Consider the following 24,010-nt stretch of genomic DNA (forward strand, 5'->3'; position numbering starts at 1 on the left):
GCATAGTATTTATTTGACTAAGAGTAAAGATCCTGCCTGTGCTTTCGCACTGGGTAGTGGAAGATCATGTGCACTGAAGCTGAGATGTCTAACCCTTGCCCATTGAAGAGCCATACTGTCAACTTGTGATAAGTCTGGGAGTCTCACCTAATACGCTCTCACATACCACCTGCTCTTATATTTAATACATAAATTATGTTTATAAACATTCTGCATCCCAGCATGCAGTACTGACTCACAATGTGATCATCCTCTTTCCAAATCCAGATGGAGCATATTTCTTCAAGCCATTTTATCAAACCACACTGTGTGCACCCTCTCAGTACAGCTTCTTGGGGCAGTGAGCCAGTCAACAGGAATCTTTTAAAATGTCTTTCATTAGCCTACTTCACGTCCTGAACAAAAAAAATGAACTGAAAGTGGTAATGTTAGTAGACTTGCTTAACAAGAGAAGCGTGTGGAAAAGGAAAGTGCATGCATCAGTGTGCTAGGCTATTTGCTAAACCTACAGGATGGCTGGATCTCTGCTTTAAGGAATTTACAATGTAAATTACAGAGGGCATAGTATAGACATGAAATATACCAGAGGAAGGTGCAGTCTTAAATGAGTTTTAATGAGCTCTCAGCCAAGCATCTTGTGGCTTATGTGCTACATCATGTCCTTTCAGGGTTTATTTACCAGGACAAACCTTGAAAAGTAGATCTTGCTGCACGGGACAGTGTGTTCATTCTGCACCTGCAGTGACTGAATTGTTTGCATTACTGATTGCAAGTATCCAGGCAGCAGCAAGCCTGCAATGCATTCAGTACCAGGGCCACAAAGCAGCTTTAGTGGGGCGTATTGAGCTCTGTATGTGGGGGGAGATGGGGAAGAGGAGTGGGGATGTTGGCATCTTAATGAAAGGGACCGACAACCAGTGACCACCACAGGGGGAGGTAATAATATAGGGCACTTCTACTGCAGGAGGAGGTCCTGTGGCAGACAAAGTCCCTGTAGTCAGTTTGTATAGGTCTTCATTCTTTTATTCAATCTTTTGTGCTCTTTTCATGACCAGGGATCAAAGAGACACTGCGTGGTCCTGCTTATATACCACAAACAGAACCTAGTCATTTTACTGAGGCGCCTCCTCCCCTTCTCCCAGAGCCCTGAGGACCAGCAGCTCAGCGCTGTCTGGGAAACAAAAGAGACTTTGTACCTGCTGAATAAACTCCACTCCACTCCCCACTCCACCAGCTGCCACAATGCTCCCAGAAGTGAGCAAACAGGAGGCCTGCCTTTCCAAGACCATGTGAGGGGTTTGGGGCGGGGAAAAGAGAGATTTGCATTTAGGACGACAAAAAAAAAAAAAAAAGCCATCACAAAGCCTGATTGTAAGCATAGTGTAGCCCTTTTGTTGTTTCCCCTGTGTGTGTTTGTGCTTGTTCTAGTGTCTCCTTGCTGCTTGGCGCCTTCTACCTATGAGGCTGGCTAGCCCCTGGGATTGCGTTTTAAAAAATGAAACTATTCAATGAGGGTGAGGCAAACGGGGAGCCCTCTTTTGAAGTCAGCTTTTCTGCCCCACCACTGGGCAAACTTTCATTCTAACCCCAGCGCAGCATGTCTGGGACTTTCCTTCTACTGAGCTACAAATGGAGTTTCCTTTATATCTCAGTTCACTGCAAGGGGGGTTGATCTCTTACTTTCTGTCCTATACCTATGCAACCTTAATTCAGCCCCTTTGTGCATACACATTATGATGCAGTCTTTAGTTACATGATTACATGCTGTTTTTTCCACAGGGCCCCTACCTTAGAATCATAGAATATCAGAGTTGGAAGGGACCTCAAGAGGTCATCTAGTCCAACCCCCTGCTCAAAGCAGGACCAATTCCCAGCTAAATCATCCCAGCCAGGGCTTTGTCAAGCCGGGCCTTAAAAACCTCTAAGGAAGGAGACTCCACCACCTCCCTAGGTAACGCATTCCAGTGTTTCACCACCCTCCTAGTGAAATAGTTTTTCCTGATATCCAACCTGGACCTCCCCTACTGCAACTTGAGACCATTGCTCCTTGTTCTGTCGTCTGCCACCACTGAGAACAGCCGAGCTCCATCCTCTTTGGAACCCCCCTTCAGGTAGTTGAAGGCTGCTATCAAATCACCCCTCATTCTTCTGTTCTGGAGACTAAACAATCCCAGTTCCCTCAGCCTCTCCTCATAAGTCATGTGCTCCAGACCCCTAATCATTTTTGTTGCCCTCCGCTGGACTCTTTCCAATTTTTCCACATCCTTCTTGTAGTGTGGGGCCCAAAACTGGACACAGTATTCCAGATGAGGCCTCACCAATGTCGAATAAAGGGGAACGATCACGTTCCCCTTATGGGCTTATGGGCTTTTTTTGTGAGCCACAGAGAGATTAAATTGTGGGTGTCTGATGTGAAATTCCTAGGACTTAATTTTACCGACTTAGCATTACATAGCACTTTGTATTTTCAAAGCACAGCTTCTATTGATTTTAGCTGCAGCTGCAAGTGCTCAGCACTTCTGTAAATCAGATCCCTTTCTCTTCCCACAGTCCCCTCCCTCATTCATGATGCACCTTCCAACTTCTGCAACAGCGAGGTAGGGGTCCTACAGACAGCAGCCTTCTTCAGGTCACAGCCTCAGTGTCGCCCCAGAGCACTATCCATCCTGGATGCTGAATGAGGCAAGTGGCCTGTGGAAAAATAGTATCCATAAAACAAATCCAGAGAAGTGAGGTCTAAATTGATGTGTTTGCAACTTTTTAATTGAATCACTTTAAACTAGTGCGATTTCTGCATGTCTAAGAACTGCACTGCTCGATAGACCTCCTCCATACAGCCAACATTTGAAGAGGGCAGTAGTTAGCCCTGTGACTAATTGGAATATAGTGGCATCGGGCCCACCCTGCTAAACCTAGGAGTGCATCTGTAGCATTTAGGTCACTCTCTGCATGGAAATTTTTTTTTATTAGGAGTGACAGAGCAAGACTGAAGGTTGCCAGCAGGTAAAATTGGGCTGGTAACAATCACCAATGGCTTCTCTAAAAAGCAGGTTCACTGAAATTAGAGATTTGGGGAGACAGGGAGGGAAGCATACTGGGGTAGGTCTTATCTAGCCCTCCCCGCCAGAGCGAACTCTGGCCACTGAACGAATGATCCCTTCAGTTGACTCTTTAGGGCTTTATTCAGTTTTATGTGATGGAACCAATGAGGTTTCCACCACTTCCCTTAGGAAAATATTCCTCCTTTGAAAAGATTTCCATAATGGGAAATGCTCAGATACTCTGCTTGATTCCCTTTGTTTAATTTCATCCCACTATCCCATTCCCCCTTGGACCAGACTGTCCTTTGTGTTTACACCCTTCACATCTCCACCATCTCTTGCTGTTCAGTGTGCACTCCATTCTAACCTTTCCTCCATCAGTAAATCTCTTTCTTCCTTTCTTCCTTCCAAGTTTACATTGTGATTTAATAGTTATACTTCTTTGTGGACAAATAAAATGTGACATGTGCATCTGCTCCTGATGAACCTGGGAATGACTCCTCCCTCCCATCAGCTTGCAGTTTAATCTACAGGACACTGGGCAATGGGTACACTGGAATTTACCGGAAACCTACTGACGGCTATACTTACCTATATGCCTCCAGCTTCCATCCAGGACACACCACATGATCCATTGTCTACAGCCAAGCTCTAAGATACAACTGTATTTGCTCCAATCCCACAGACAAAGACAAGCACCTACAAGATCTCTATCAAGCATTCTTAAAACTACAATGCCCACCTGCTAAAGTGAAAAAACAGATTGACAGAGCCAGAAGAGTACCCAGAAGTCACCTACTACAGGACAGGCCCAACAAAGAAAATAACAGAACGCCACTAGCCGTCACCTTCAGCCCCCAACTAAAACCTCTCCAGCGCATCATCAAAATCTACAACCTATCCTGAAAGATGATCCCTCACTCTCACAGATCTTGGGAGACAGACCTGTCCTTGCTTACAGACAGCCCCCCAACCTGAAGCAAATACCAGCAACCACACACCACAGAACAAAAACACTAACCCAGGAACCTATCCTTACAACAAAGCCCGATGCCAACACTGTCCACATATCTATTCAAGTGACATCATCATAGGACCTAATCACATCAGCCACGCCATCGGGGGCTCGTACACCTGCACATCTACCAATGTGATATATGCCATCATGTGCCAGCAATGCCCCTCTGCCATGTACATTGGCCAAACCGGACAGTCTCTACGCAAAAGAATAAATGGACACAAATCTGGCATCAGGAATCATAACATTCAAAAACCAGTAAGAAAACACTTCAACCTCTCTGGTCACTCAGAAACAGACTTAAAGGTGGCAATCTTGCAACAGAAAAGCTTCAAAAACAGACTCCAACGAGAAACTGCTGAACTTGAATGCAAACTAGATACCATCAATGTAGGCTTGACTAGAGACTGGGAATGGCTGAGCCATTACACACATTGAATCTATTTCCCCATGTTAAATATCCTCACACCTTCTTGTCAAACCGTCTGAAATGGGTCATCTTGATTATCACTTCAAAAGTTTTTTTTCTCCTGCTGATAATTGCTCACTTAATTAATTAGCCTCTTAGAGTTGGCAGGGCAACTCCCACCTTTTCATGTTCTCTATATGTGTATATATATATCTCCTTACTATATGTTCCATTCTATGCATCTGATGAAGTGGGCTGTAACCTGCGAAAACTTATGCTCAAATAAATTTGTTAGTCTCTAAGTGCCACAAGTACTCCTGTTCTTTTCATTAGGAGGAAGCTCATCAGTGTTCTGAACTCCTGCCACTGCACAGAAACGCTGATGATGATGTCAGAATAGTGGGAGTGATATTTTCCTAACTAACCAGAGAGCTGTCCTGGGCCATTTCTGACCACTCTGTCCCTGCTTGGCTGAATCTGTCTGGCAAAAAGATTTTGTACTAGGGCTGCAGCAGCAATAAAATGCCCACTTTATTGACGCAGCTTTTAACTTATACAGGTTAATGGTAACGTAAGACCTGGCTTCCAGAGCAACACCACTCCTAAACCTCAGGAGCTTTGCTACTGAACCATAAGAGATGGGCAGTTGTTTCCAAGGATGGAAAGCTCTGTAAATACAGCTACAGAACCCCTCCCAAGGTTCTTAGCAACTTTTGACAACTAATTAAAGACTGTCTAAAGACTATCTTTAGAAGCTGCAAGGCCATTCCAGGCAGGATGGCAAGAGAGCAGAGATAATCTGCCTGTCCTGTGCAATCTACATTTGGGCTAACAATCTTCCTTCACCTGCTCTACGTCCTGTCCATCACAAGAGATAAAAAGAAGCAACTCAACCCCAGCAGCTTGTGGGTGTGTCTTCACTGCATTGTGAACTTGAGCCCTTACTCTGGTGTTGACACTATCCCAGCTCCCGTCCACACCCACAAACCTCTGACTTGAGACGTGCTGGTGCTTTATACCCAGAGTAGCTGGCCAAGCTGAGTATATAGGCTAGAGCCTGGGTGTAGCTTTCACTCAGGCTGGTAACCTGCCCACTTGCAGTGAGGCTGCAGGCTAAGTCACATGGATGCTGCTAGTCCTCCAGTGCTGCCTTACAATTCCTTCTGTGCCCAGAAGGACAGGCATATTCTTCCACAATTTGCTGGGAGATAATCGTAGAGCAGCTCAGCTCACTGCAGCAAAAAGGCCCAAGGGATACACCCCCAGCAGTCCTAGTGCCATGCAGGGGAGTGCAACGCCAACATGGGCTCAGTGGAATGGGCACACTCAGGCAGGCCTTTGCAATGTCTCTGCTCTCACCCAGCTAGGCTAGCCCAGGTGCTCAAAGCTGAGTGCCCCTCACCAGCATTAACGCTGCAGTGAAGCCAAATCCTAGAGCGAAGCAATTCAAGTGTTGTTTGGGGGTTCTCCCCCCAGTCTGCTCTGTGGGTGCCCCTGAATGGAGAGGAGACTTAGAGAGCTGGAGCCAGTGGACTCCTTACTGATGTAAGCTAGGGACTTGTTTACACAGGGCGTTCTACCTGTTTTAACTGTAGAGAAATTTCTTGTATAGACAAACCCTAAATTGGTACAAGCAAGTTGCAAACCAATTGAGGTGTGTCCACATACGGGTTTGCACCAGATTAACTCAAATCGGTTTTTAAGAACGAGAACATAAGACTGGCCAAACTGGGTCAGCCCCATGGTCCATCTAGCCCAGTATCCTGTCTTCCGACAGTGACCAATGCCAGTTGCCTCAGAGGGAATGAACGGAACAGGTAATCATCAAGTGTTCCATCCCCTGTCGCCCATTCCCAGCCACTGGCAAACCAAGGCTAGGGACACCATCCCTGCCCATCCTGGCTAGTAGCCATTGATGAACCTATCCTCCATGAACTTATCTGGTTCTTTTTTGAACCCTGTTATAGTCTTGGCCTTCACAACATCCTCTGGTAAAGAGTTCCACAGATTGACTGTGCATTGTGTGAAGAAATACTTTCTTTTGTTTGTTTTAAACCTGCTGTCTATTAATTTCATTTGGTGACTCCTAGTTCTTGTGTTATGAGAAGGAGTAAATAACGCTTCCTTATTTACTGTCTCCACACCAGTCATGATTTTATAGACCTCTATCATATCCTCCCTTAATCGTCTCTTTTCTAAGCTGAAAAGCCCCAGTCTTTTTAATCTCTCCTCATATGGAAGCTGTTCCATACCTGAATGGTTACGCTGTTTTAAAGTTACACTGGGGCAACCTTTGTGTGTAGGCAAGGTCCAAGTGATCTGTGTATACAGTAACTTGGAAAGAAAAGGGGCTTTTAGTTTTGCTAGGTCAGTGTGTAGTGGTGTTGAGGAGAGCTGGAGGAAAGGCTTGGGCGATGAAGGGGATATGGGTGGGGAAGGGAGGGCGGAGGCATTTAGCCAGATTAGGGTTTATTAACTTGAGTTGCAATGGCCAGCTGAATGAGAGGTTTGCAGTGATGCTTCCCCAAGTATCCTGAACTGTGGGAAGTGATTCAGAGCTGGATTTACAAGCTCTGTAGGTTGAAGCTGTTTCTCTAGGCAATGGTTTCGCACATCCAGCTGCCTTTAATAGTGAGTCACATGATAGACTTCTTAGGGTTCATTGACTTAATTGTAGGGATCTAGGGCCAAACTCGAACATGATGTAAGTGGGTGAAGCTGCCCAGGATGTCTCTGGACTAAGATCAGCAGTAGTGTAAGTGACACAGTGGCTGTCTGGTGGCATAGTGCAGCTTGAACTTATTTGCCCATTCGGTGGGTTTGCAAAATTCGTAATTTACCTGTTGCCAAGAGGGGTGGTGGTGCCTCAGGAGGAGCGGCCAAAGGAGGTATAAGATGAAGCAGATGCCCTCTCCTTATGCCATCCACCATCTCAAGAGAGTTGAGGCCACGTTCAGACCCTCGCATGGGCAGGCACAATTCTGGTTTCAGTGTTCTGCTGGTTTTAATTGGTTTCAGTCATGGCTATTCTCAGACCACCACTGTCAGCCATGTAGGGAAGTAATTGGTCCTCTCTTCCTTTCTCTAGGGATGGGCTTCTGCACTGTAGCACTGTGCTTCATAAAGGAATTGTTTCTGTCCAGCTGCCTGTGCTGAGGGGTTGGGCTCTCTGAGCACAAGTTCTCCCAGGCTTCAATTCATTGTTGAGTTCCCCAAACATTGTGATTAGATATGGAATCCCGAAGTGCTTTAGGCTGGGCTAGCTTGTGTTGTCATTGCATAAGTCGCATGCAAATGGTCAGTTTTGGGTATTATCTAAGTCCCTGAAGTTTTCATGCACCCCTCAAAGCTCTGTTCCCCTTGAAAGCTTGTCTCTCACCAATAGAAGTTGGTCCAATAAAATATATTACCTCCCCCACCTTGTCACTCTAATGTCTCTGTTTAGTCCAACATCTTGAAGGCAAATTCTTTCCCTCTCTGTTAGTTTTATAACCCTGAAGAACAGCTACCAGTATTTTCCTTCACATTCAACCTGATACAAAGATCACCTCAGTCCCTGGAAAAATCATGGAGCAGGTCCTCAAGGAATCAACTCTGAAGCACTTAGAGGAGAGAAAAGTCATCAGGAACAGTCAGCATGAATTCACCAAGGAAAAGTCATGCCTGACTAACCTAATTGCATTCTATGAGAAGATAACTGGCTCTGTGGATGAGGGGAAAGCAGTGGATGTGTTATTCCTTGACTTTAGCAAAGCTTTTGATACGGTCTCCCACAGTATTCTTACCAGCAAGTTAAAGAAGTATGGGGTTGATGAATGGACTATAAGGTGGATAGAAAGCTGGCTAGATCGTCGGGCTCAACGGGTAGTGATTAATGGCTCCATGTCTAGTTGGCAGCCGGTTTCAAGCGGAGTGCCCCAAGGGTTGGTCCTGGGGCCGGTTTTGTTCAATATCTTCATTAATGACCTGGAGGATGGCGTGGACTGCACCCTCAGCAAGTTTGCAGATGACACTAAACTGGGAGGAGTGGTAGATACGCTGGAGGGTAGGGATAGGATACAGAGGGACCTAGACAAATTAGCAGATTGGGCCAAAAGAAACCTGATGAGGTTCAACAAGGACAAGTGCAGAGTTCTGCACTTAGGATGGAAGAATCCCATGCACTCTACAGACTAGGGACCGAATGGGTAGGCAGCAGTTCTGCAGAAAAGGACCTAGGGGTTATGGTGGAGGAGAAGCTGGATATGAGTCAACAGTGTGCCCTCGTTGCCAAGAAGGCTAACGGCATTTTGGACTGTATAAGTAGGGGCATTGCCAGCAGATCGAGGGACATCATCATTCCCCTCTATTCGACATTGGTGAGGCCTCATGTGGAGTACTGTGTCCAGTTTTGGGCCCCACACTACAAGAAGGATGTTGAAAAATTGGAAAGAGTCCAGCGCAGGGCAACAAAAATGATTAGGGGTCTGGAGCACATGACTTATGAGGAGAGGCTGAGGGAACTGGGATTGTTTAGTCTGCAGAAGAGAAGAATGAGGGGGGATTTGATAGCTGTTTTCAACTACCTGAAAGGGTGTTCCAAAGAGGATGGATCTAGACTGTTCTCAGTGGTAGCAGAGGACAGAACAAGGAGTAATGGTCTCAAGTTGCAGTGGGGGAGGTTTAGGTTGGATATTAGGAAAAACTTTTTCACTAGGAGTGTGGTGAAGCACTGGAATGGGTTACCTAGGGAGGTGGTGGAATCTCCTTCCTTAGAGGTTTTTAAGATCAGGCTTGACAAAGCCCTGGCTGGTATGATTTAGTTGGGAATTGGTCCTGCTTTGAGCAGGGGGTTCATAGAATCATAGAATATCAGAGTTGGAAGGGACCTCAAGAGGTCATCTAGTCCAACCCCCTGCTCAAAGCAGGACCAATTCCCAGCTAAATCATCCCAGCCAGGGCTTTGTCAAGCCGGGCCTTAAAAACCTCCAAGGAAGGAGACTCCACCACCTCCCTAGGTAACGCATTCCAGTGTTTCACCACCCTCCTAGTGAAATAGTTTTTCCTGATATCCAACCTGGACCTCCCCCACCGCAACTTGAGACCATTGCTCCTTGTTCTGTCCTCTGCCACCACTGAGAACAGCCGAGCTCCATCCTCTTTGGAACTCCCCTTCAGGTAGTTGAAGGCTGCTATCAAATCCCCCCTCATTCTTCTCTTCTGGAGACTAAACAATCCCAGTTCTCTCAGCCTCTCCTCATAAGTCATGTGCTCCAGACCCCTAATCATTTTTGTTGCCCTCCGCTGGACTCTTTCCAATTTTTCCACATCCTTCTTGTAGTGTGGGGCCCAAAACTGGACACAGTATTCCAGATGAGGCCTCACCAATGTCGAATAAAGGGGAACGATCACGTTCCTCGATCTGCTGGCAATGCCCCTACTTATACAGCCCAAAATGCCGTTAGCCTTCTTGGCAACAAGAGCACACTGTTGACTCATATCCAGCTTCTCGTCCACTGTGACCCCTAGGTCCTTTTCAGCAGAACTGCTACCTAGCCATTCGGTCCCTAGTCTGTAGCAGTGCATGGGATTCTTCCGTCCTAAGTGCAGGACTCTGCACTTGTCCTTGTTGAACCTCATCAGGTTTTTTTCTGCCCAATCCTCTAATTTGTCTAGGTCCCTCTGTATTCGATCCCTACCCTCTAGTGTATCTACCACGCCTCCTAGTTTAGTGTCATCTGCAAACTTGCTGAGAGTGCAGTCCACACCATCCTCCAGATCATTAATAAAGATATTAAACAAAACCGGCCCCAGGACCGACCCTTGGGGCACTCCACTTGAAACCGGCTGCCAACTAGACATGGAGCCATTGATCACTACCCGTTGAGCCCGACGATCTAGCCAGCTTTCTATCCACCTTACAGTCCATTCATCCAGCCCATACTTCTTTAACTTGGTGGCAAGAATACTGTGGGAGACAGTATCAAAAGCTTTGCTAAAGTCAAGAAATAACACATCCACTGCTTTCCCCTCATCCACAGAGCCAGTTATCTCATCATAGAAGGCAATTAGGTTAGTCAGGCACGACTTCCCCTTCGTGAATCCATGCTGACTGTTCCTGATCACTTTCCTTTCCTCTAAATGTTTCATAATTGATTCCTTGAGGACCTGCTCCATAATTTTTCCAGGGACTGAGGTGAGGCTGACTGGCCTGTAGTTCCCCGGATCCTCCTTCTTCCCTTTTTTAAAGATGGGCACTACATTAGCCTTTTTCCAGTCATCTGGGACCTCCCCCGATCGCCATGAGTTTTCAAAAATAATGGCTAATGGCTCTGCAATCTCACCCGCCAACTCCTTTAGCACCCTCGGATGCAGCGCATCCGGCCCCATGGACTTGTGCACGTCCAGTTTTTCTAAATAGTCCCGAACCACTTCTTTCTCCACAGAGGGCTGGTCACCTTCTCCCCATGCTGTACTGCCCAGTGCAGCAATCTGGGAGCTGACCTTGTGCGTGAAGACAGAGGCAAAAAAATCATTGAGTACATTAGCTTTTTCCACATCCTCGGTCACTAGGTTGCCTCCCTCATTCAGTAAGGGGCCCACACTTTCCTTGATTTTCTTCTTGTTGCTAACATACCTGAAGAAACCCTTCTTGTTACTCTTAACATCTCTTGCTAACTGCAACTCCAAGTGTGATTTGGCCTTCCTGATTTCACTCCTGCACGCCTGAGCAATATTTTTATACTCCTCCCTGGTCATTTGTCCAATCTTCCACTTCTTATAAGCCTCTTTTTTGCGTTTAAGATCAGCAAGGATTTCACTGTTTAGCCAAGCTGGTCGCCTGCCATATTTACTATTCTTTCTACACATCGGGATGGTTTGTTCCTGCAATCTCAATAAGGATTCTTTAAAATACAGCCAGCTCTCCTGGACCCCTTTGCCCTTCATGTTATTCTCCCAGGGGATCCTGCCCATCTGTTCCCTGAGGGAGTCAAAGTCTGCTTTTCTGAAGTCTAGGGTCGATATTCGGCTGCTCTCCTTTCTTCCTTGTGTCAGGATCCTGAACTCGACCATCTCATGGTCACTGCCTCCCAGGTTCCCATCCACTTTTGCTTCCCCTACTAGTTCTTCCCTGTTTGTGAGCAGCAGGTCAAGAAAAGCTTTGCCCCTAGTTGGTTCCTCCAGCACTTGCACCAGGAAATTGTCCCCTACGCTTTCCAAAAATTTCCTGGATTGCCTGTGCACCGCTGTATTGCTCTCCCAGCAGATATCAGGGTGATTAAAGTCTCCCATGAGAACCAGGGCCTGCGATCTAGCAACTACTGCTAGTTGCCAGAAGAAAGCCTCGTCCACCTCATCCCCCTGGTCTGGTGGTCTATAGCAGACTCCAACCACGACATCACCCTTGTTGCTCCCACTTCTCAACTTTATCCAGAGACTCTCAGGTTTTTCTGCAGTATCATACCGGAGCTCTGAGCAGTCATACTCCTCTCTTACATACAACGCAACTCCCCCACCTTTTCTGCCCTGCCTGTCCTTCCTGAACAGTTTATATCCATCCATGACAGTACTCCAGTCATGTGAGTTATCCCACCAAGTCTCTGTTATTCCAATCACATCATAGTTCCCTGACTGTGCCAGAACTTCCAGTTCTCCCTGCTTGTTTCCCAGGCTTCTTGCATTTGTGTATAGGCACTTAAGATAACTCAATGATCGTCCCTCTTTCTCAGCATGAGACAGGAGTCCTCCCCTCTTGCGCTCTCCTGCTTGTGCTTCCTCCCAGGATCCCATTTCCCCACTTACCTCAGGGCTTTGGTCTCCTTCCCCCGGTGAACCTAGTTTAAAGCCCTCCTCACTAGGTTAGCCAGCCTGCTGGCGAAGATGCTCTTCCCTCTCTTCGTTAGATGGAGCCCGTCTCTGCCTAGCACTCCTTCTTCTTGGAACACCATCCCATGGTCGAAGAATCCAAAGCCTTCTCTCCGACACCACCTGCGTAGCCATTCGTTGACTTCCACGATTCGACGGTCTCTACCCCGGCCTTTTCCTTGCACAGGGAGGATGGACGAGAACACCACTTGCGCCTCAAACTCCTTTATCCTTCTTCCCAGAGCCACGTAGTCTGCAGTGATCCGCTCAAGGTCATTCTTGGCAGTATCATTGGTGCCCACGTGGAGAAGCAGGAAGGGGTAGCGATCCGAGGGCTTGATGAGTCTCGGCAGTCTCTCCGTCACATCGTGTATCCTAGCTCCTGGCAAGCAGCAGACCTCTCGGTTTTCCCGGTCAGGGCGGCAGATAGATGACTCAGTCCCCCTGAGGAGGGAGTCCCCGACCACCACCACCCTCCTCCTCCTCTTGGGAGTGGTGGTCGTGGAACCCCCATCCCTAGGACAGTGCATCTTTTGCCTTCCAATCGGTGGAGTCTCCTTCTGCTCCCTTCCCTCAGATGGGCCATCTAGTCCACTCTCCGCATTAGCACCTGTAGAGAGAACATGGAAACGATTGCTCACCTGTATCTCCATTGCTGGTGCATGGACGCTCCTCTTTCTTCTTCTGGAGGTCACATGCTGCCAAACCTCCTCACAATCCTTCTGTCCCTGCTGCGCCTGCTCTGAATCTTCAGAACATTGTGGCCGTAGAAGCATCTCCTGACGTCTGTCCAGGAAATCTTCATTTTCCCTTATGCAACGCAGAGTCGATACTTGTTTCTCCAGCCCTCGAACCTTCTCCTCCAATATGGAGACCAGCTTGCACTTTGTACAGACAAAGTCACTTCTGTCCTGCGGAAGAAAGACAAACATGGCACAACCTGTGCAGGTTACAACAGCTGATCGCTCACCTTCCATATCACCGTCCTCTTAGGAACTTCCTCAACTGTTGCAGGAACTACTCGGAGAAACCTGCAGATGAAAGCCTCAGTGCGCTCTCCCCACGCGAACTCCCAGGCAAACTCCTGCTGTTAGCCTCTGCTGTTCGCCGCTGTTGGACTAGATGACCTCCTGAGGTCCCTTCCAACCCTGATATTCTATGAATTCTCCAGCGTATACAAATCCAGTGTGTCTGCTGCACAGGCAGGGAGGAGATGGGGGCACTTTCCATCCCCCTCTGAAATATCATGTGATAGGATGGTCATCCTGGGACAGGCCATGCCGCATGTATTGGCAACGTGCTTTTAAAAAAAAAAGCTAAACACCTCATTCTGAAGTGCCCCATATTCCATCATCTTCCCTGCTGCAGATGAACTCTCCTTGCACTGGGCGAAAATAGGGCTTTTTTTATTTCATTTTTTTCCTCTTGCTCACTGTAGGCCAGGCAAATTCTCCTAAAAACTCCAGCAAGAGAAACACTCACATGCCGCCTCCCTCCCAAGCCAACACAAACATGCCGTCCCATTGGAGCATTGGCTGTTTTCTTTGCCTCTTCAGAGGATAGAGTTTACAACAGGAAGTGGCTCTGTGGTGTTTTCCAGCCATTGTTTTGCAACCCCTCAGCCAGTGCAGGAACTGATGCATCCGCCTGTCACTCAGAGGAAGAACAGTCGGCTGGAAACGTTGCTGATTGGAATTGTCTATCTGTCAGGGAGAAATTAATAGCCAGGACTGATAAACGAGTGGAGCTGTGGAAAGAATGGTTTGCGTATTAGTTAGGACTTTTAAGCAGTCATTGGCACACACAAGCCTAGAACTAACACCCAGTCAGGACTCTTGGATATATGGTGTCAGTTCACAGAAGGAATGTACAGGAGGGTTCAGCTTGGCAGTGTGCTGTGAAAGAAGAGAGATTTGGAGACTGTTAGATCACTCTTTAATATTCTTCAGTGCAATGAGATAGGAAAGCAAAAAGTAAAGGCCCCTTTCTGCCAGTTGAATGCAGTGGATACAATGAAGTCCTGGTGTGACTGGTGAATATGCCATTCCCTTCACCTTTCTTAGCAGATCTTGTCCTTACCTATTTTCAGTTTTCCTATTCTGTATATACTCAGCAATGCTCTGGGCTCTGAATTTTCTCATTCCGAAGGAAGAGATGATTTGGGGGTAAGGATTAGGCATTGGCAAGACACACCTACCCTACTTCAGCACTTTCACCCAAAATGTTTGAGAAAGTTCACTTGAACTATTTTTTTCTTTCTTCTTATGGCTGTTCTGCTTTTGCTTTTCCTGATTCCAGACAGAAATGACACAGGGCCAAGATTGCAGTATCTGTCCTCACAATATTCCCAATCCAATCAGCAGTATAAAGCACTGGGAGTTTCATGAAACTTCCAGCCTAGTTTGGAGAATTCAGCAGAGATTCTCAGCTTTGGGTGCTCATCTGAACCAGACCTTAGAGCCTTCTGAGATCAGCCCATCGCTAGTCATGGCATGTTGATAAATACTGGTTGGGGATTTGCAGCAGGTTGTGTTCTGGCTTGATCTACTGTACTAAAGGAGCCTTTCACCCCAGAGATGGCCCCTGCAGGCTGTGAGGCATTTTTGGGGTCAGGGTGGGACCGCTTATACAACTGCTGCTCACATTGTACTGCTCCCAAGAACAGATATTCATTCTCCAGGGCTGTGAATCTGGCACTTATCGCCAGCACTGACAAGAGGAAGCAAGTCAGAGCATAGGTTCAGAAGATGATAAAAGCCAATTCATATTAGCACTAATCTCTCCTAGGAGGCTCATTGCTGAAACCCTGTCTCCAGAGCTGTATGCAGTTTTGCTTTAGCGCCTCAGTAGTGCTGATGCACAGACAAAGGAGCAAAAAGTGAGGCATGTTGGCTCCTGTTGATTAGCTAACCAAAATACTATTGTCATAGGTATCTACATGAACTGCCTGTGATGGGAAAGGCAGGGAGCAGGGTGAGGAGCACAGTGTACATTTCTAGATAGAGGCATCCACAGCTGTGAATGCTAGTAAGAAGAAAAGCCCATGCTTGTATGCCTGGAAAACCCCTTTTCGTTTAAAGGGAACAAGCCTGAAGTGCTAGAGACACCCAGATGCATTCGGTTGTTTGTCTAACTCTTCATAGTGAGGTGCTGCGTGGGACTCCAGCAGCATGTGACCATTTTCTGTAGGCAAGAAGGTGAGGTGACTTATTTTGATTTTGGGTCTTTTAGTTTTAACAGGTTTCAGAGTAGCAGCCGTGTTAATCTGTATCCGCAAAAAGAAGAACAGGAGTACTTGTGGCACCTTAGAGACTAACAAATTTATTAATTTACTAATAAATTTGTTAGTCTCTAAGGTGCCACAAGTACTCCTGTTCTTTTTTTTAGTTTTAACAGTTAATTTACACATTGACCATGGATTCAGTGCACTGCTGTTTGGTGTGCAGCAAAACTAGCCAAGCTTATCCCACCAACTAATTTACATCAACTAGACGGGTAGCAGCTACCCTAGTCTTCCATACATAGGCACAGTATGAATTTCTCCATCTTGATCGGAGTGGCCTGGTGGCTCGGCTCAGCCAGGAGTGTTGCACAATGCACCTCAGTGTTGAAGCTGAGGATGGCTATGCACTATTTGTCTGAGCTCACTGGGCGGTCTGGACTTAGAGCACCATGCATGTAACTGTGACACATGTATCTCCCAAATGCTGAATGCTGAGTCTACTCAGCACGCACTCTTCTGATGCAGCCTGAACTTGGAATGGATGTCCAGGACTACACCATAGGGAACTCAGATCATACTGGGGTTGTAATTCAAGGACTCTCCTGTTCTTTCATTCCACCAATGACCAAACAGATTTATTATTAATGGACACGCTTTACGGTGCGCTGTGGAAAGGGGCAGCAAGCCTAAACGCCCTTAAGCCAGGATACCGTCAAGGAGGGTATGGATTTAATGTATACAGATTCCCAGGCTGTTTATAAAGCCACCACATGGTCTAAAGGAAAGAGGACGTTTAAAACAACAATTTATCCTAACCTCTGAGTCGATCTGAAACACTTTTAAAGAAGAGGTCCCCCTTTAAATGCAGAATCACTTCCCTGAAGAAATGACGAAGTGTGTGGGTGGCCAGGACTTCTCTAGGGAAGGGCTCATGTGTAGATGGCTTTATGCACGGAAGTCCTGCTGAGCTGTCAGCCCTTAGGGAAGTGGGCTGGCCATCCTTACTCCCCTCTGCTTCCTGTGGAGGAACCGAACCTGTTGTTAAAAGGGAATCTCCCTTCCCAAGCTGCACATAATAAGGGGAACTGGCTTAGCAAACTCTGGGATCTATATCCCCAGTAATCTAGTGGTTTGTGTTCCCCTTCAAGGTTCTACTTCACCACGAAACTAGCTGGTAGATTGGTTTGTGCTGACTAAAGTTTGCCCTTCAAAGCACAGTAAGATCGGAGATTGCAAATATATGTCTTGGAGGATTTGACAGTTCCAAAGCATGGAGAGGGTGCAGAAGGGGAAGAAATACATCATCTGCCTCTTTCGGGTCTTCTTTTCCTTCAGCCCCCTCACCCCCCTTTACATTCCAAGAAGCTCTGACCAACTCACCTCAGTCTCAGTTGGTTAATTTAAAATTACTGTTCATTTCTTACCATAATGGGTTCCTCTCTTTGTGGCTATTGTGCTGGCCTGGGGCCAGAAGGCCTGGGTTCTTTTTCCAGCTCTGCCACTGACCTGCTGTGTGTCTTTAGACAAGTCACTTTCCCTTTCTGTGTCTCAGTTTCCCCTCCCACATTTTGTATGTCTTGTCTGTATAGATCATTAGCTCTTCAGGAAAGGGGCTGTCTTACTATATGGTTGTACAGTGCTTCACATACCGGCCCTGATCTCAGTTGGGGCTGCCAGATGCTACTGTAATCTAAATAATCTGTCATTCAAGATGGTTTCTATTCCATTGTTCCTTGGATCTGAAATCATCTTTCCCCTTTGTGCACTGCAGACTTAACTTATTCACAGTATTATTCAGGCTCCAAGATAACAAAAATTCTCTCCTCACTCCGGTGTAAATTCAAAGCTACTGCTTTGAGTAGGTATGTAACAGTTTACCTTCTAGTCTCTTAAGTAATTAAATGGCAAGGGGAAGAAAAAGAAAAATCTCATCATGTGTCATTAACTTTGTAATGTCTTCTGGGAGTTATCCTTTTTCATGCATGTACACCACTTCTGTTCTGTACATGCCTGCACTTGGTAATCTTTCTGGATGCTAATCCAGGCTGCCTGCATTGTACTTTAGGGACAGGTTAGCATATTGATTGTGAACTGGTGGAAGCCGATTTAAAAACACTGATGTGTGGGAAACTGGCTGGGATCTAATGGAAATGTCAGCTGAAATATTTACACAGTTATGAGATGACAGCATGTACTTTCTCTGTATATATGTCTCTGTGCACAGAGCTGCTGTCCATTTGTCAGGTTCCCAGATTTATTCTGCTACTCCTGGCAAGGAACCGCTAATGATTTAATAGCCTGTCAACACCTCTACAGAGAAACAAGGGCTGGCACTTCCTGATTCCTTATTTTCTTTGCTTTAAGTAGGAACTCCTATTCTGATTAACTGAAACCTAGAAATCAAGCTGTCAGGCTGGGTAGCCTTTTGAGATCCTTAATCGGAGCAGGTTGAATGTAATCCAGGGGCCACTTTCCTGCTATACAAACACAGGCTTTGCTCCCCTTTCTAAGGAAACAGTAAGAGTTCATGTCCTGGGAGAGAGTATTTGCTGAAACATGTTGCCACAAAGCAGTTGAAAGTGGAACAACCGGATATGTACCGGTCCTCAGTGTTGCTAAGTCTTGTGATACTTGGTGCTTTTCTTAAAGCTCCCAGTTCCTTGAGTCACATGGCTGTGAGAGGAACTCAGCTTTCATTTAAAAATTAAGTTTCTAGCTCTTTTGGTTGTGGAGAAAGGCTTGAAAATGTCACCCCTAAAGAATCAGAAAAAAGAACCCCACATTTAATGATTTTAAATAATCTCATGATGGGGGGGGGCTGATTCATGATTTTTGCATGCTTTGGGTTGGCAATACAGTGGGCCAGGTGGTAAGTGTAGGACTGCATGCTCCCCTCCATCTGCTGCAGTCTTCTGTTGATGTCAGGGAGAGTTTTGCGGTAAGATCAAGGATAGAATTTAGCCTTTTATGTAGTAAATGAAGTTTGTTGTTTTGTTCAGTTTCTTGGCGTTGCATTTGGCCTCCTCCCTTTTAGGAGCACTGTTATTTCTACCCTTTATTTCTCTTCACTTCTCATCCTCCTTTCTCTCCCTCTTTCCTTCTCTTTGAATCTTTTCATTTCTCCCCTCTCTATTTCCTTCCGGGCAGCAGCTCCCACGTCCAATCTCCCATGGCATCACTCCCGTCCCCTTCATCTTTCCATCCATTATAATGATCAGCAATGGAATGTTGTCACTGAAATGTCATAAGCTTGACTCACCAGGGAGGCAGACTCAGGCGCACATTACTCTCATTTCATTTAAGTACCTTTCAAATGTTTTCCCATTTCAGATTTTTAGAATAGTGCACCAAATGATTTCTGCTCTTCGGTATTTCTACAATGTTTGTACCCACAATTTTAAAAATCTGGGCTTATAACATCCAAGGTGTTTTTTTGCCAAGGATATATGAATGTGAAGCAAAATGAAGGTATCTGTCTTTGTCATTATTGGAGCACAAAGTTGTCTTCTCTTAACATCCTTGTTCTGCCAAGAGAAAAACCAAAATGAGTCTTTTCGATGCCTTGAATACCATCCCTTGGCAACATCCAGCCTGTGAGGGATTGATTTCAAGATGGCTGATGTGACTGGGTTGTTTGTAACAGTTTTGGAAACATTAAGTCTAATAAAATCCACCATCTCAAAGAGAATCAGAGATTTTTGGGGGCTGGGGTGTCTTCAGTAAAGTCTTAGATTTGGCTTTTTTGGCCCTCCATAGCTCATCAGAAATAAGCAAATTCCCCTGAGTCATTTGCTGCATGTTTAACTGAGGAGTGGCTGGGAGAATTTATTTAGACATTGCTTTTCTGTGCTTATGTAAAAAAGCTATTTTAAGATTCACAAAATTTGTTCTAAAACAGAAAATAACTCAGCACAGTTGAGCATTCACGTGCTCTGCATCCACACAGAGTCTTTGGAACCGTCTGCACATGAAGCCACTTGCAGGATTGGGATATTAGTTATTAAATACAAAAAAATTGCATTTCAATAAACAATAAGATATACCTTGGAAATTAATTGCTGTATTAATTGTATTCATGTGCAGTATTAATTAACTGTATTCATGTGGAGTTTGTGATTTTAATAGTATTGTGATTTTAAAGTCTGGAAATGCAAAAGTTTAGGCTCCGATAACAGTACTATCCTCACTGTTGCCCATAACTCATTTTTATGGACATGTTATACTTATGTCCAGGGCTGGCTCCAGGTTTTCTGCCACCCCAAGCGGCGGGAAAAAAAAAAAAAAAGCCGATCGGCGGCACTTCGGCGGCAGCTCAATTGTGCCACTCCATTCTTCAGCGGCAGCTCAAAGAGGAAGAGAGGGACTGAGGGACCCGCCGCCGAAGACCCGGACGTGCTGCCCCAATAGCGGATGGAGTGCCACCCCTTTGTATTGGCCGCCCCAAGCACCTGCTTCCTTAGCTGGTGCCTGGAGCCAGCCCTGCTTATGTCATAAACCATGATATACTTTTACAGAAGAAAAAGGAATAGAAAATAGTGCAACTGAGGCAACTTTGCTGTTAGAACCATAACCTTTTCATTTTCTAACTTTTTGTGACTTAACTCTGCAACCCTAACGTGCAGTGTTTTGCATTTTATTTCCTGTTTCTTTTATAGAAATGAAATTAAAAGATCTTATTGAGCTTAGCAGCTTTTTCAGCTGAATGTGTAAATTCCTTGAAATAACTTGCTTTGCGCATTATTACATGCTAATGCATGCATTGCACTAAGCTCCTTTGCAAACTCAAACCAAAGGCTCTAGACCAGTGGCTTTCAACCTGTGATCCGTGGACCCCTGGGGATCTGCAGACTGTCGAAAATTTCCAAAGGGGTCTGCACCTCCATTTGAAATTTTGTAGGGGTCTGCAAATGAAAAGGTTGAAAACCACTGTTCCATTCAAGTGTCAGTTGTTTTTGCTGTAGCCCTGTTAAGCAAGGTAAGAATGCTTTTTACCATGGGAAAAATGTTCATAGTTCTCCCACAACGTGAACCGGAGGTGAATTGGAAAACCCTTTCCAAATTCACCTCAGGGCACAAACCAAGCAAGGAAAATGTCCAGCTCTCGAAAGGTGACTATTTCAGAAAGTTGTGGACATGTGAAAAGTAGATGTGCATGGAAACTGTATTGTAAGTTTATCATTAGTAGCCACTAGGATGGTAGTGTGCTATAACAACCATTGAGTATTCAGGATATAATGTAACTAGTGGAGATGCCATATGCATTTGAGGTATGCATATGATAGAAATTACCATTATTATCATGACAGTCTGACCATCAGTCAAATCTAAGACTTTATTGAAGAGCGAGGTTAAAATTTTCAAAAGTGATTTAAGGCCTTAGTCTCTTCTGAAAATGGAATTTAAGTGCTTCTGAAATCTTACCCCTAGGAAAAATGACCCTTCCATTTACATGATCTTCACCTCCTAACATTCTAGGAAGAATCCGTGTGTCTTGTTCATACTGGCAGAGTGCTCAAATTATAGTCTAAATGACTGAGAAGATCAGTATTTTAATCTGCTGTTCCATTGCCGTGAGCATTACTATAGGTCCTTTTTAGGGCTGTTGATTAATCGCAGTTAACTCATGCGATTAACTCAAAAAAATTAATCGGGATTAAATCGCACTGTTAAACAATAGAATACCAATTGAAATTTATTAAATATTGTGGATGTTTTTCTACATTTTCAAATATATTGATTTCTATTACAAGACAGAATACAAAGTGTATAGTGCTCACTTTATATTATTATTTTTTATTACAAATATTTGCACTGTAAAAATGATAAAGGAAATAGTATTTTTCAATTCACGTCATACAAGTGCTGTGGTACAATCTCTTTATTGTGAAAGTGTAACAAAACAATGTAAAACTTTAGAGCCTACAAGTTCACTTAGTCCTACTTTTTGTTCAGCCAGTCGCTAAGACAAAAAAGTTTGTTTACATTTATGGGAGATACTGCTAGCTGCGTCTTATTTACAATGTCACCTGAAAATGAGAACTGGCATTCGCGTGGAACTTTTGTAGCTGTCATTTCAAGGTATTTATTTGCCAGATATGCTAAACATTCGTATGCCTCTTCATGCTTCGGCCACCATTCCAGAAGACATGCTTCCATGCTGATGACGCTCGTTAAAAATAATGCGTTAATTAAATTTGTGATTGAACTCCTTGGGGGAGAATTGTATGTCTCCTGTTCTGTTTTACCCGCATTCTGCCATATATTTCATGTTATAGCAGTCTCAGATGATGACACAGCACATGTTCGTTTTAAGACCACTTTCACAGCAGATTTGACAAAACACAAAGAAGGTACCAATGTGAGATTTCTAAAAATAGCTACAGCACTCAACCCAAGATTTAAGAATCTGAAGTGCCTTCCAAAAGCTGAGAGGGACAAGGTGTGGAGCATGCTTTCAGAAGTCTTAAAAGACAACACTCCGATGCGGAAACTATAGAACCCAGACCACCAAAAAAGAAAACCAGCCTTCTGCTGGTGGCATCTGACTCATGATGATGAAAATGAACATGTGTTGGTCCTATCTGCTTTGGATCGTTATCGAGCAGAACTCGTCACAGATGCAAGTCCTCTGGAAGGATGGATGAAGCATGAAAGGACATATGAATCTTTAGTGCATCTGGCACGTAAATATCTTGACGCCGGCTACAACAGTGCCATGTGAATGCATGTTATCATTTTCAGTTGGCGTTGTAAACAAGAAGCAGGAAGCATTATCTCCTGCAAATTGTAACCAAACTTGTTTGAGCAATTGGCTGAACAAGAAGTAGGACTGAGTAGCATTGTAGGCTCTAAAGCTTTACATTGTTTTATTTTTGAATGCAGTTATTTTTTGTACATAATTGTAAAAAACAAACGAAATTGTACTTTTCAATTCATCTAGTACAATTTCGTTTGTTTTTTACAGTGCAAATATTTGTAATCAAAAATAAATATAAAGTGAGCACTGTATACTTTGTATTCCATGTTGTAATTGAAATCAATATATTTGAAAATGTAGAAAACATCCAAAAATATTTAAATAAATGGTATTCTATTATTAACAGCGCGATTAATCATGCGATTAATTTTTTTAATCGCTTGACAGCCCTAGTCCTTTTGTATTGTTTTATGGGCTAAAATGAGGGCATGAAATGATGAAAGATATGCTGCAACTTCCTCTGAAATACGATATTTATCCTTTAATGGAGGGTTAAATAAACAACTCCAATTTTGTTCCACTGTAAAGCCATCCAGCACTTTTCTTAGAACGCAGTTTACCCATATTTGTGTTCCTCAGTCATAGCACCTGTACGTGGATAGTTTTAGGAGAGTGGTAACCAGAAACAAAACCTTTCAACTCTGTCACAGACTCAAATCCCACCCAAATCAATAATGAACTGAATGAAGACTTAGCTGTGTGTTGGATGTCTGGTCTATGTGGTCTGGAAGTTATGACCTAGGGAAAAGGGGTCCATGTCAAAATTTGTTGTCACAATTGGCACTTCTTGCCAAGGCTGCCAAGAAAGTTAAGAACTAACTGAGCTATGGAGATTTCTCTTCTCCTCTCCTGGAGATGGTTGCTGATCATCAGAATTGAAGCACATTTTTGGCTCAATGGGGGAAAGCTTTCACAGCTGCTGCCTGTGCTGTACGTATTTGTAGATAAACGGGGGATCTCAGCTGCTGGAGCTGCCAAATGACACCTTTCCTATATTCCCCCTGTGTATCATTTAATCACAAGGGGGAGTACAACTAGTTTGGCTTTCCCTTAATTTTATAGAGTAAGCTTGATTCCTGCATGCCTAATTACTTTCTCGTAAACTGGCCAACCTTTTAGGCTAAGTTTAAATTCAAATGTATACTTTTTTTTAACACACTTAACTCAAAACCAGCTGAATTTTTAAAACCTCCCATGTGCTGGTTCTGTGCTCGGTGTTGTGTGCTCATGCAATAATTTATGGTATTCTGTATTAATATGAAAAACTGCAGTTTTTCTCCTATAGACTTAGGGTATGTCTACACTACGAAATTAGGTCGAATTTATAGAAGTTGGTTTTATAGAAATCGGTTGTATACAGCCGATTGTGTGTGTCCCCACATAAAATGCTCTAAGTGCATTAAGTCGGCGGACCGCGTCCACAGTACCGAGGCTAGCGTCGACTTCCGGAGCATTGCACTGTGGGTAGCTATCCCACAGTTCCCGCAGTCTCCGCCACCCATTGGAATTGGGTTGAGATCCCAATGCCTGAATGGTGCAAAACAGTGTCGCGGGGGGTTCTGGGTACATGTCGTCAGGCACCTCCCCCTCCATCAGAGCAACGGCAGACAATCGATTCGCGCCTTTTTACCTGGGTTACCTGTGCAGACAACATACCACGCCAAGCATGGAGCCCGCTCAGCTCAGCTCACTGTCACCATATGTCATCTGGGTGCCG

The 24,010-nt window shown here is 44.9% G+C and overlaps 1 protein-coding gene across 16 annotated transcripts in view; it reads left to right on the plus strand.

Moving 5' to 3' along the window:
• The window catches only part of HDAC8 (histone deacetylase 8), a 115,003-nt gene that overhangs the window by 64,586 nt on the left and 26,407 nt on the right, over positions 1-24,010 (plus strand). For 2 of the 16 annotated variants that reach the window (XM_065557188.1, XM_042858731.2), the window contains exon 10: positions 3,727-4,776. The exons of the other annotated variants lie outside the window; for them this stretch is intronic. In XM_065557188.1, coding sequence (XP_065413260.1) covers positions 3,727-3,947 — 221 coding nt within the window. In that variant the 3' untranslated portion in view covers positions 3,948-4,776. Of the gene's footprint in view, positions 1-3,726; positions 4,777-24,010 lie in introns of those variants that run through there. 16 annotated transcript variants of the gene reach the window in all.

Source organism: Chrysemys picta, chromosome 9, assembly GCF_011386835.1.
Source record: "Chrysemys picta bellii isolate R12L10 chromosome 9, ASM1138683v2, whole genome shotgun sequence".
Classification (NCBI taxonomy): domain Eukaryota; kingdom Metazoa; phylum Chordata; order Testudines; family Emydidae; genus Chrysemys; species Chrysemys picta.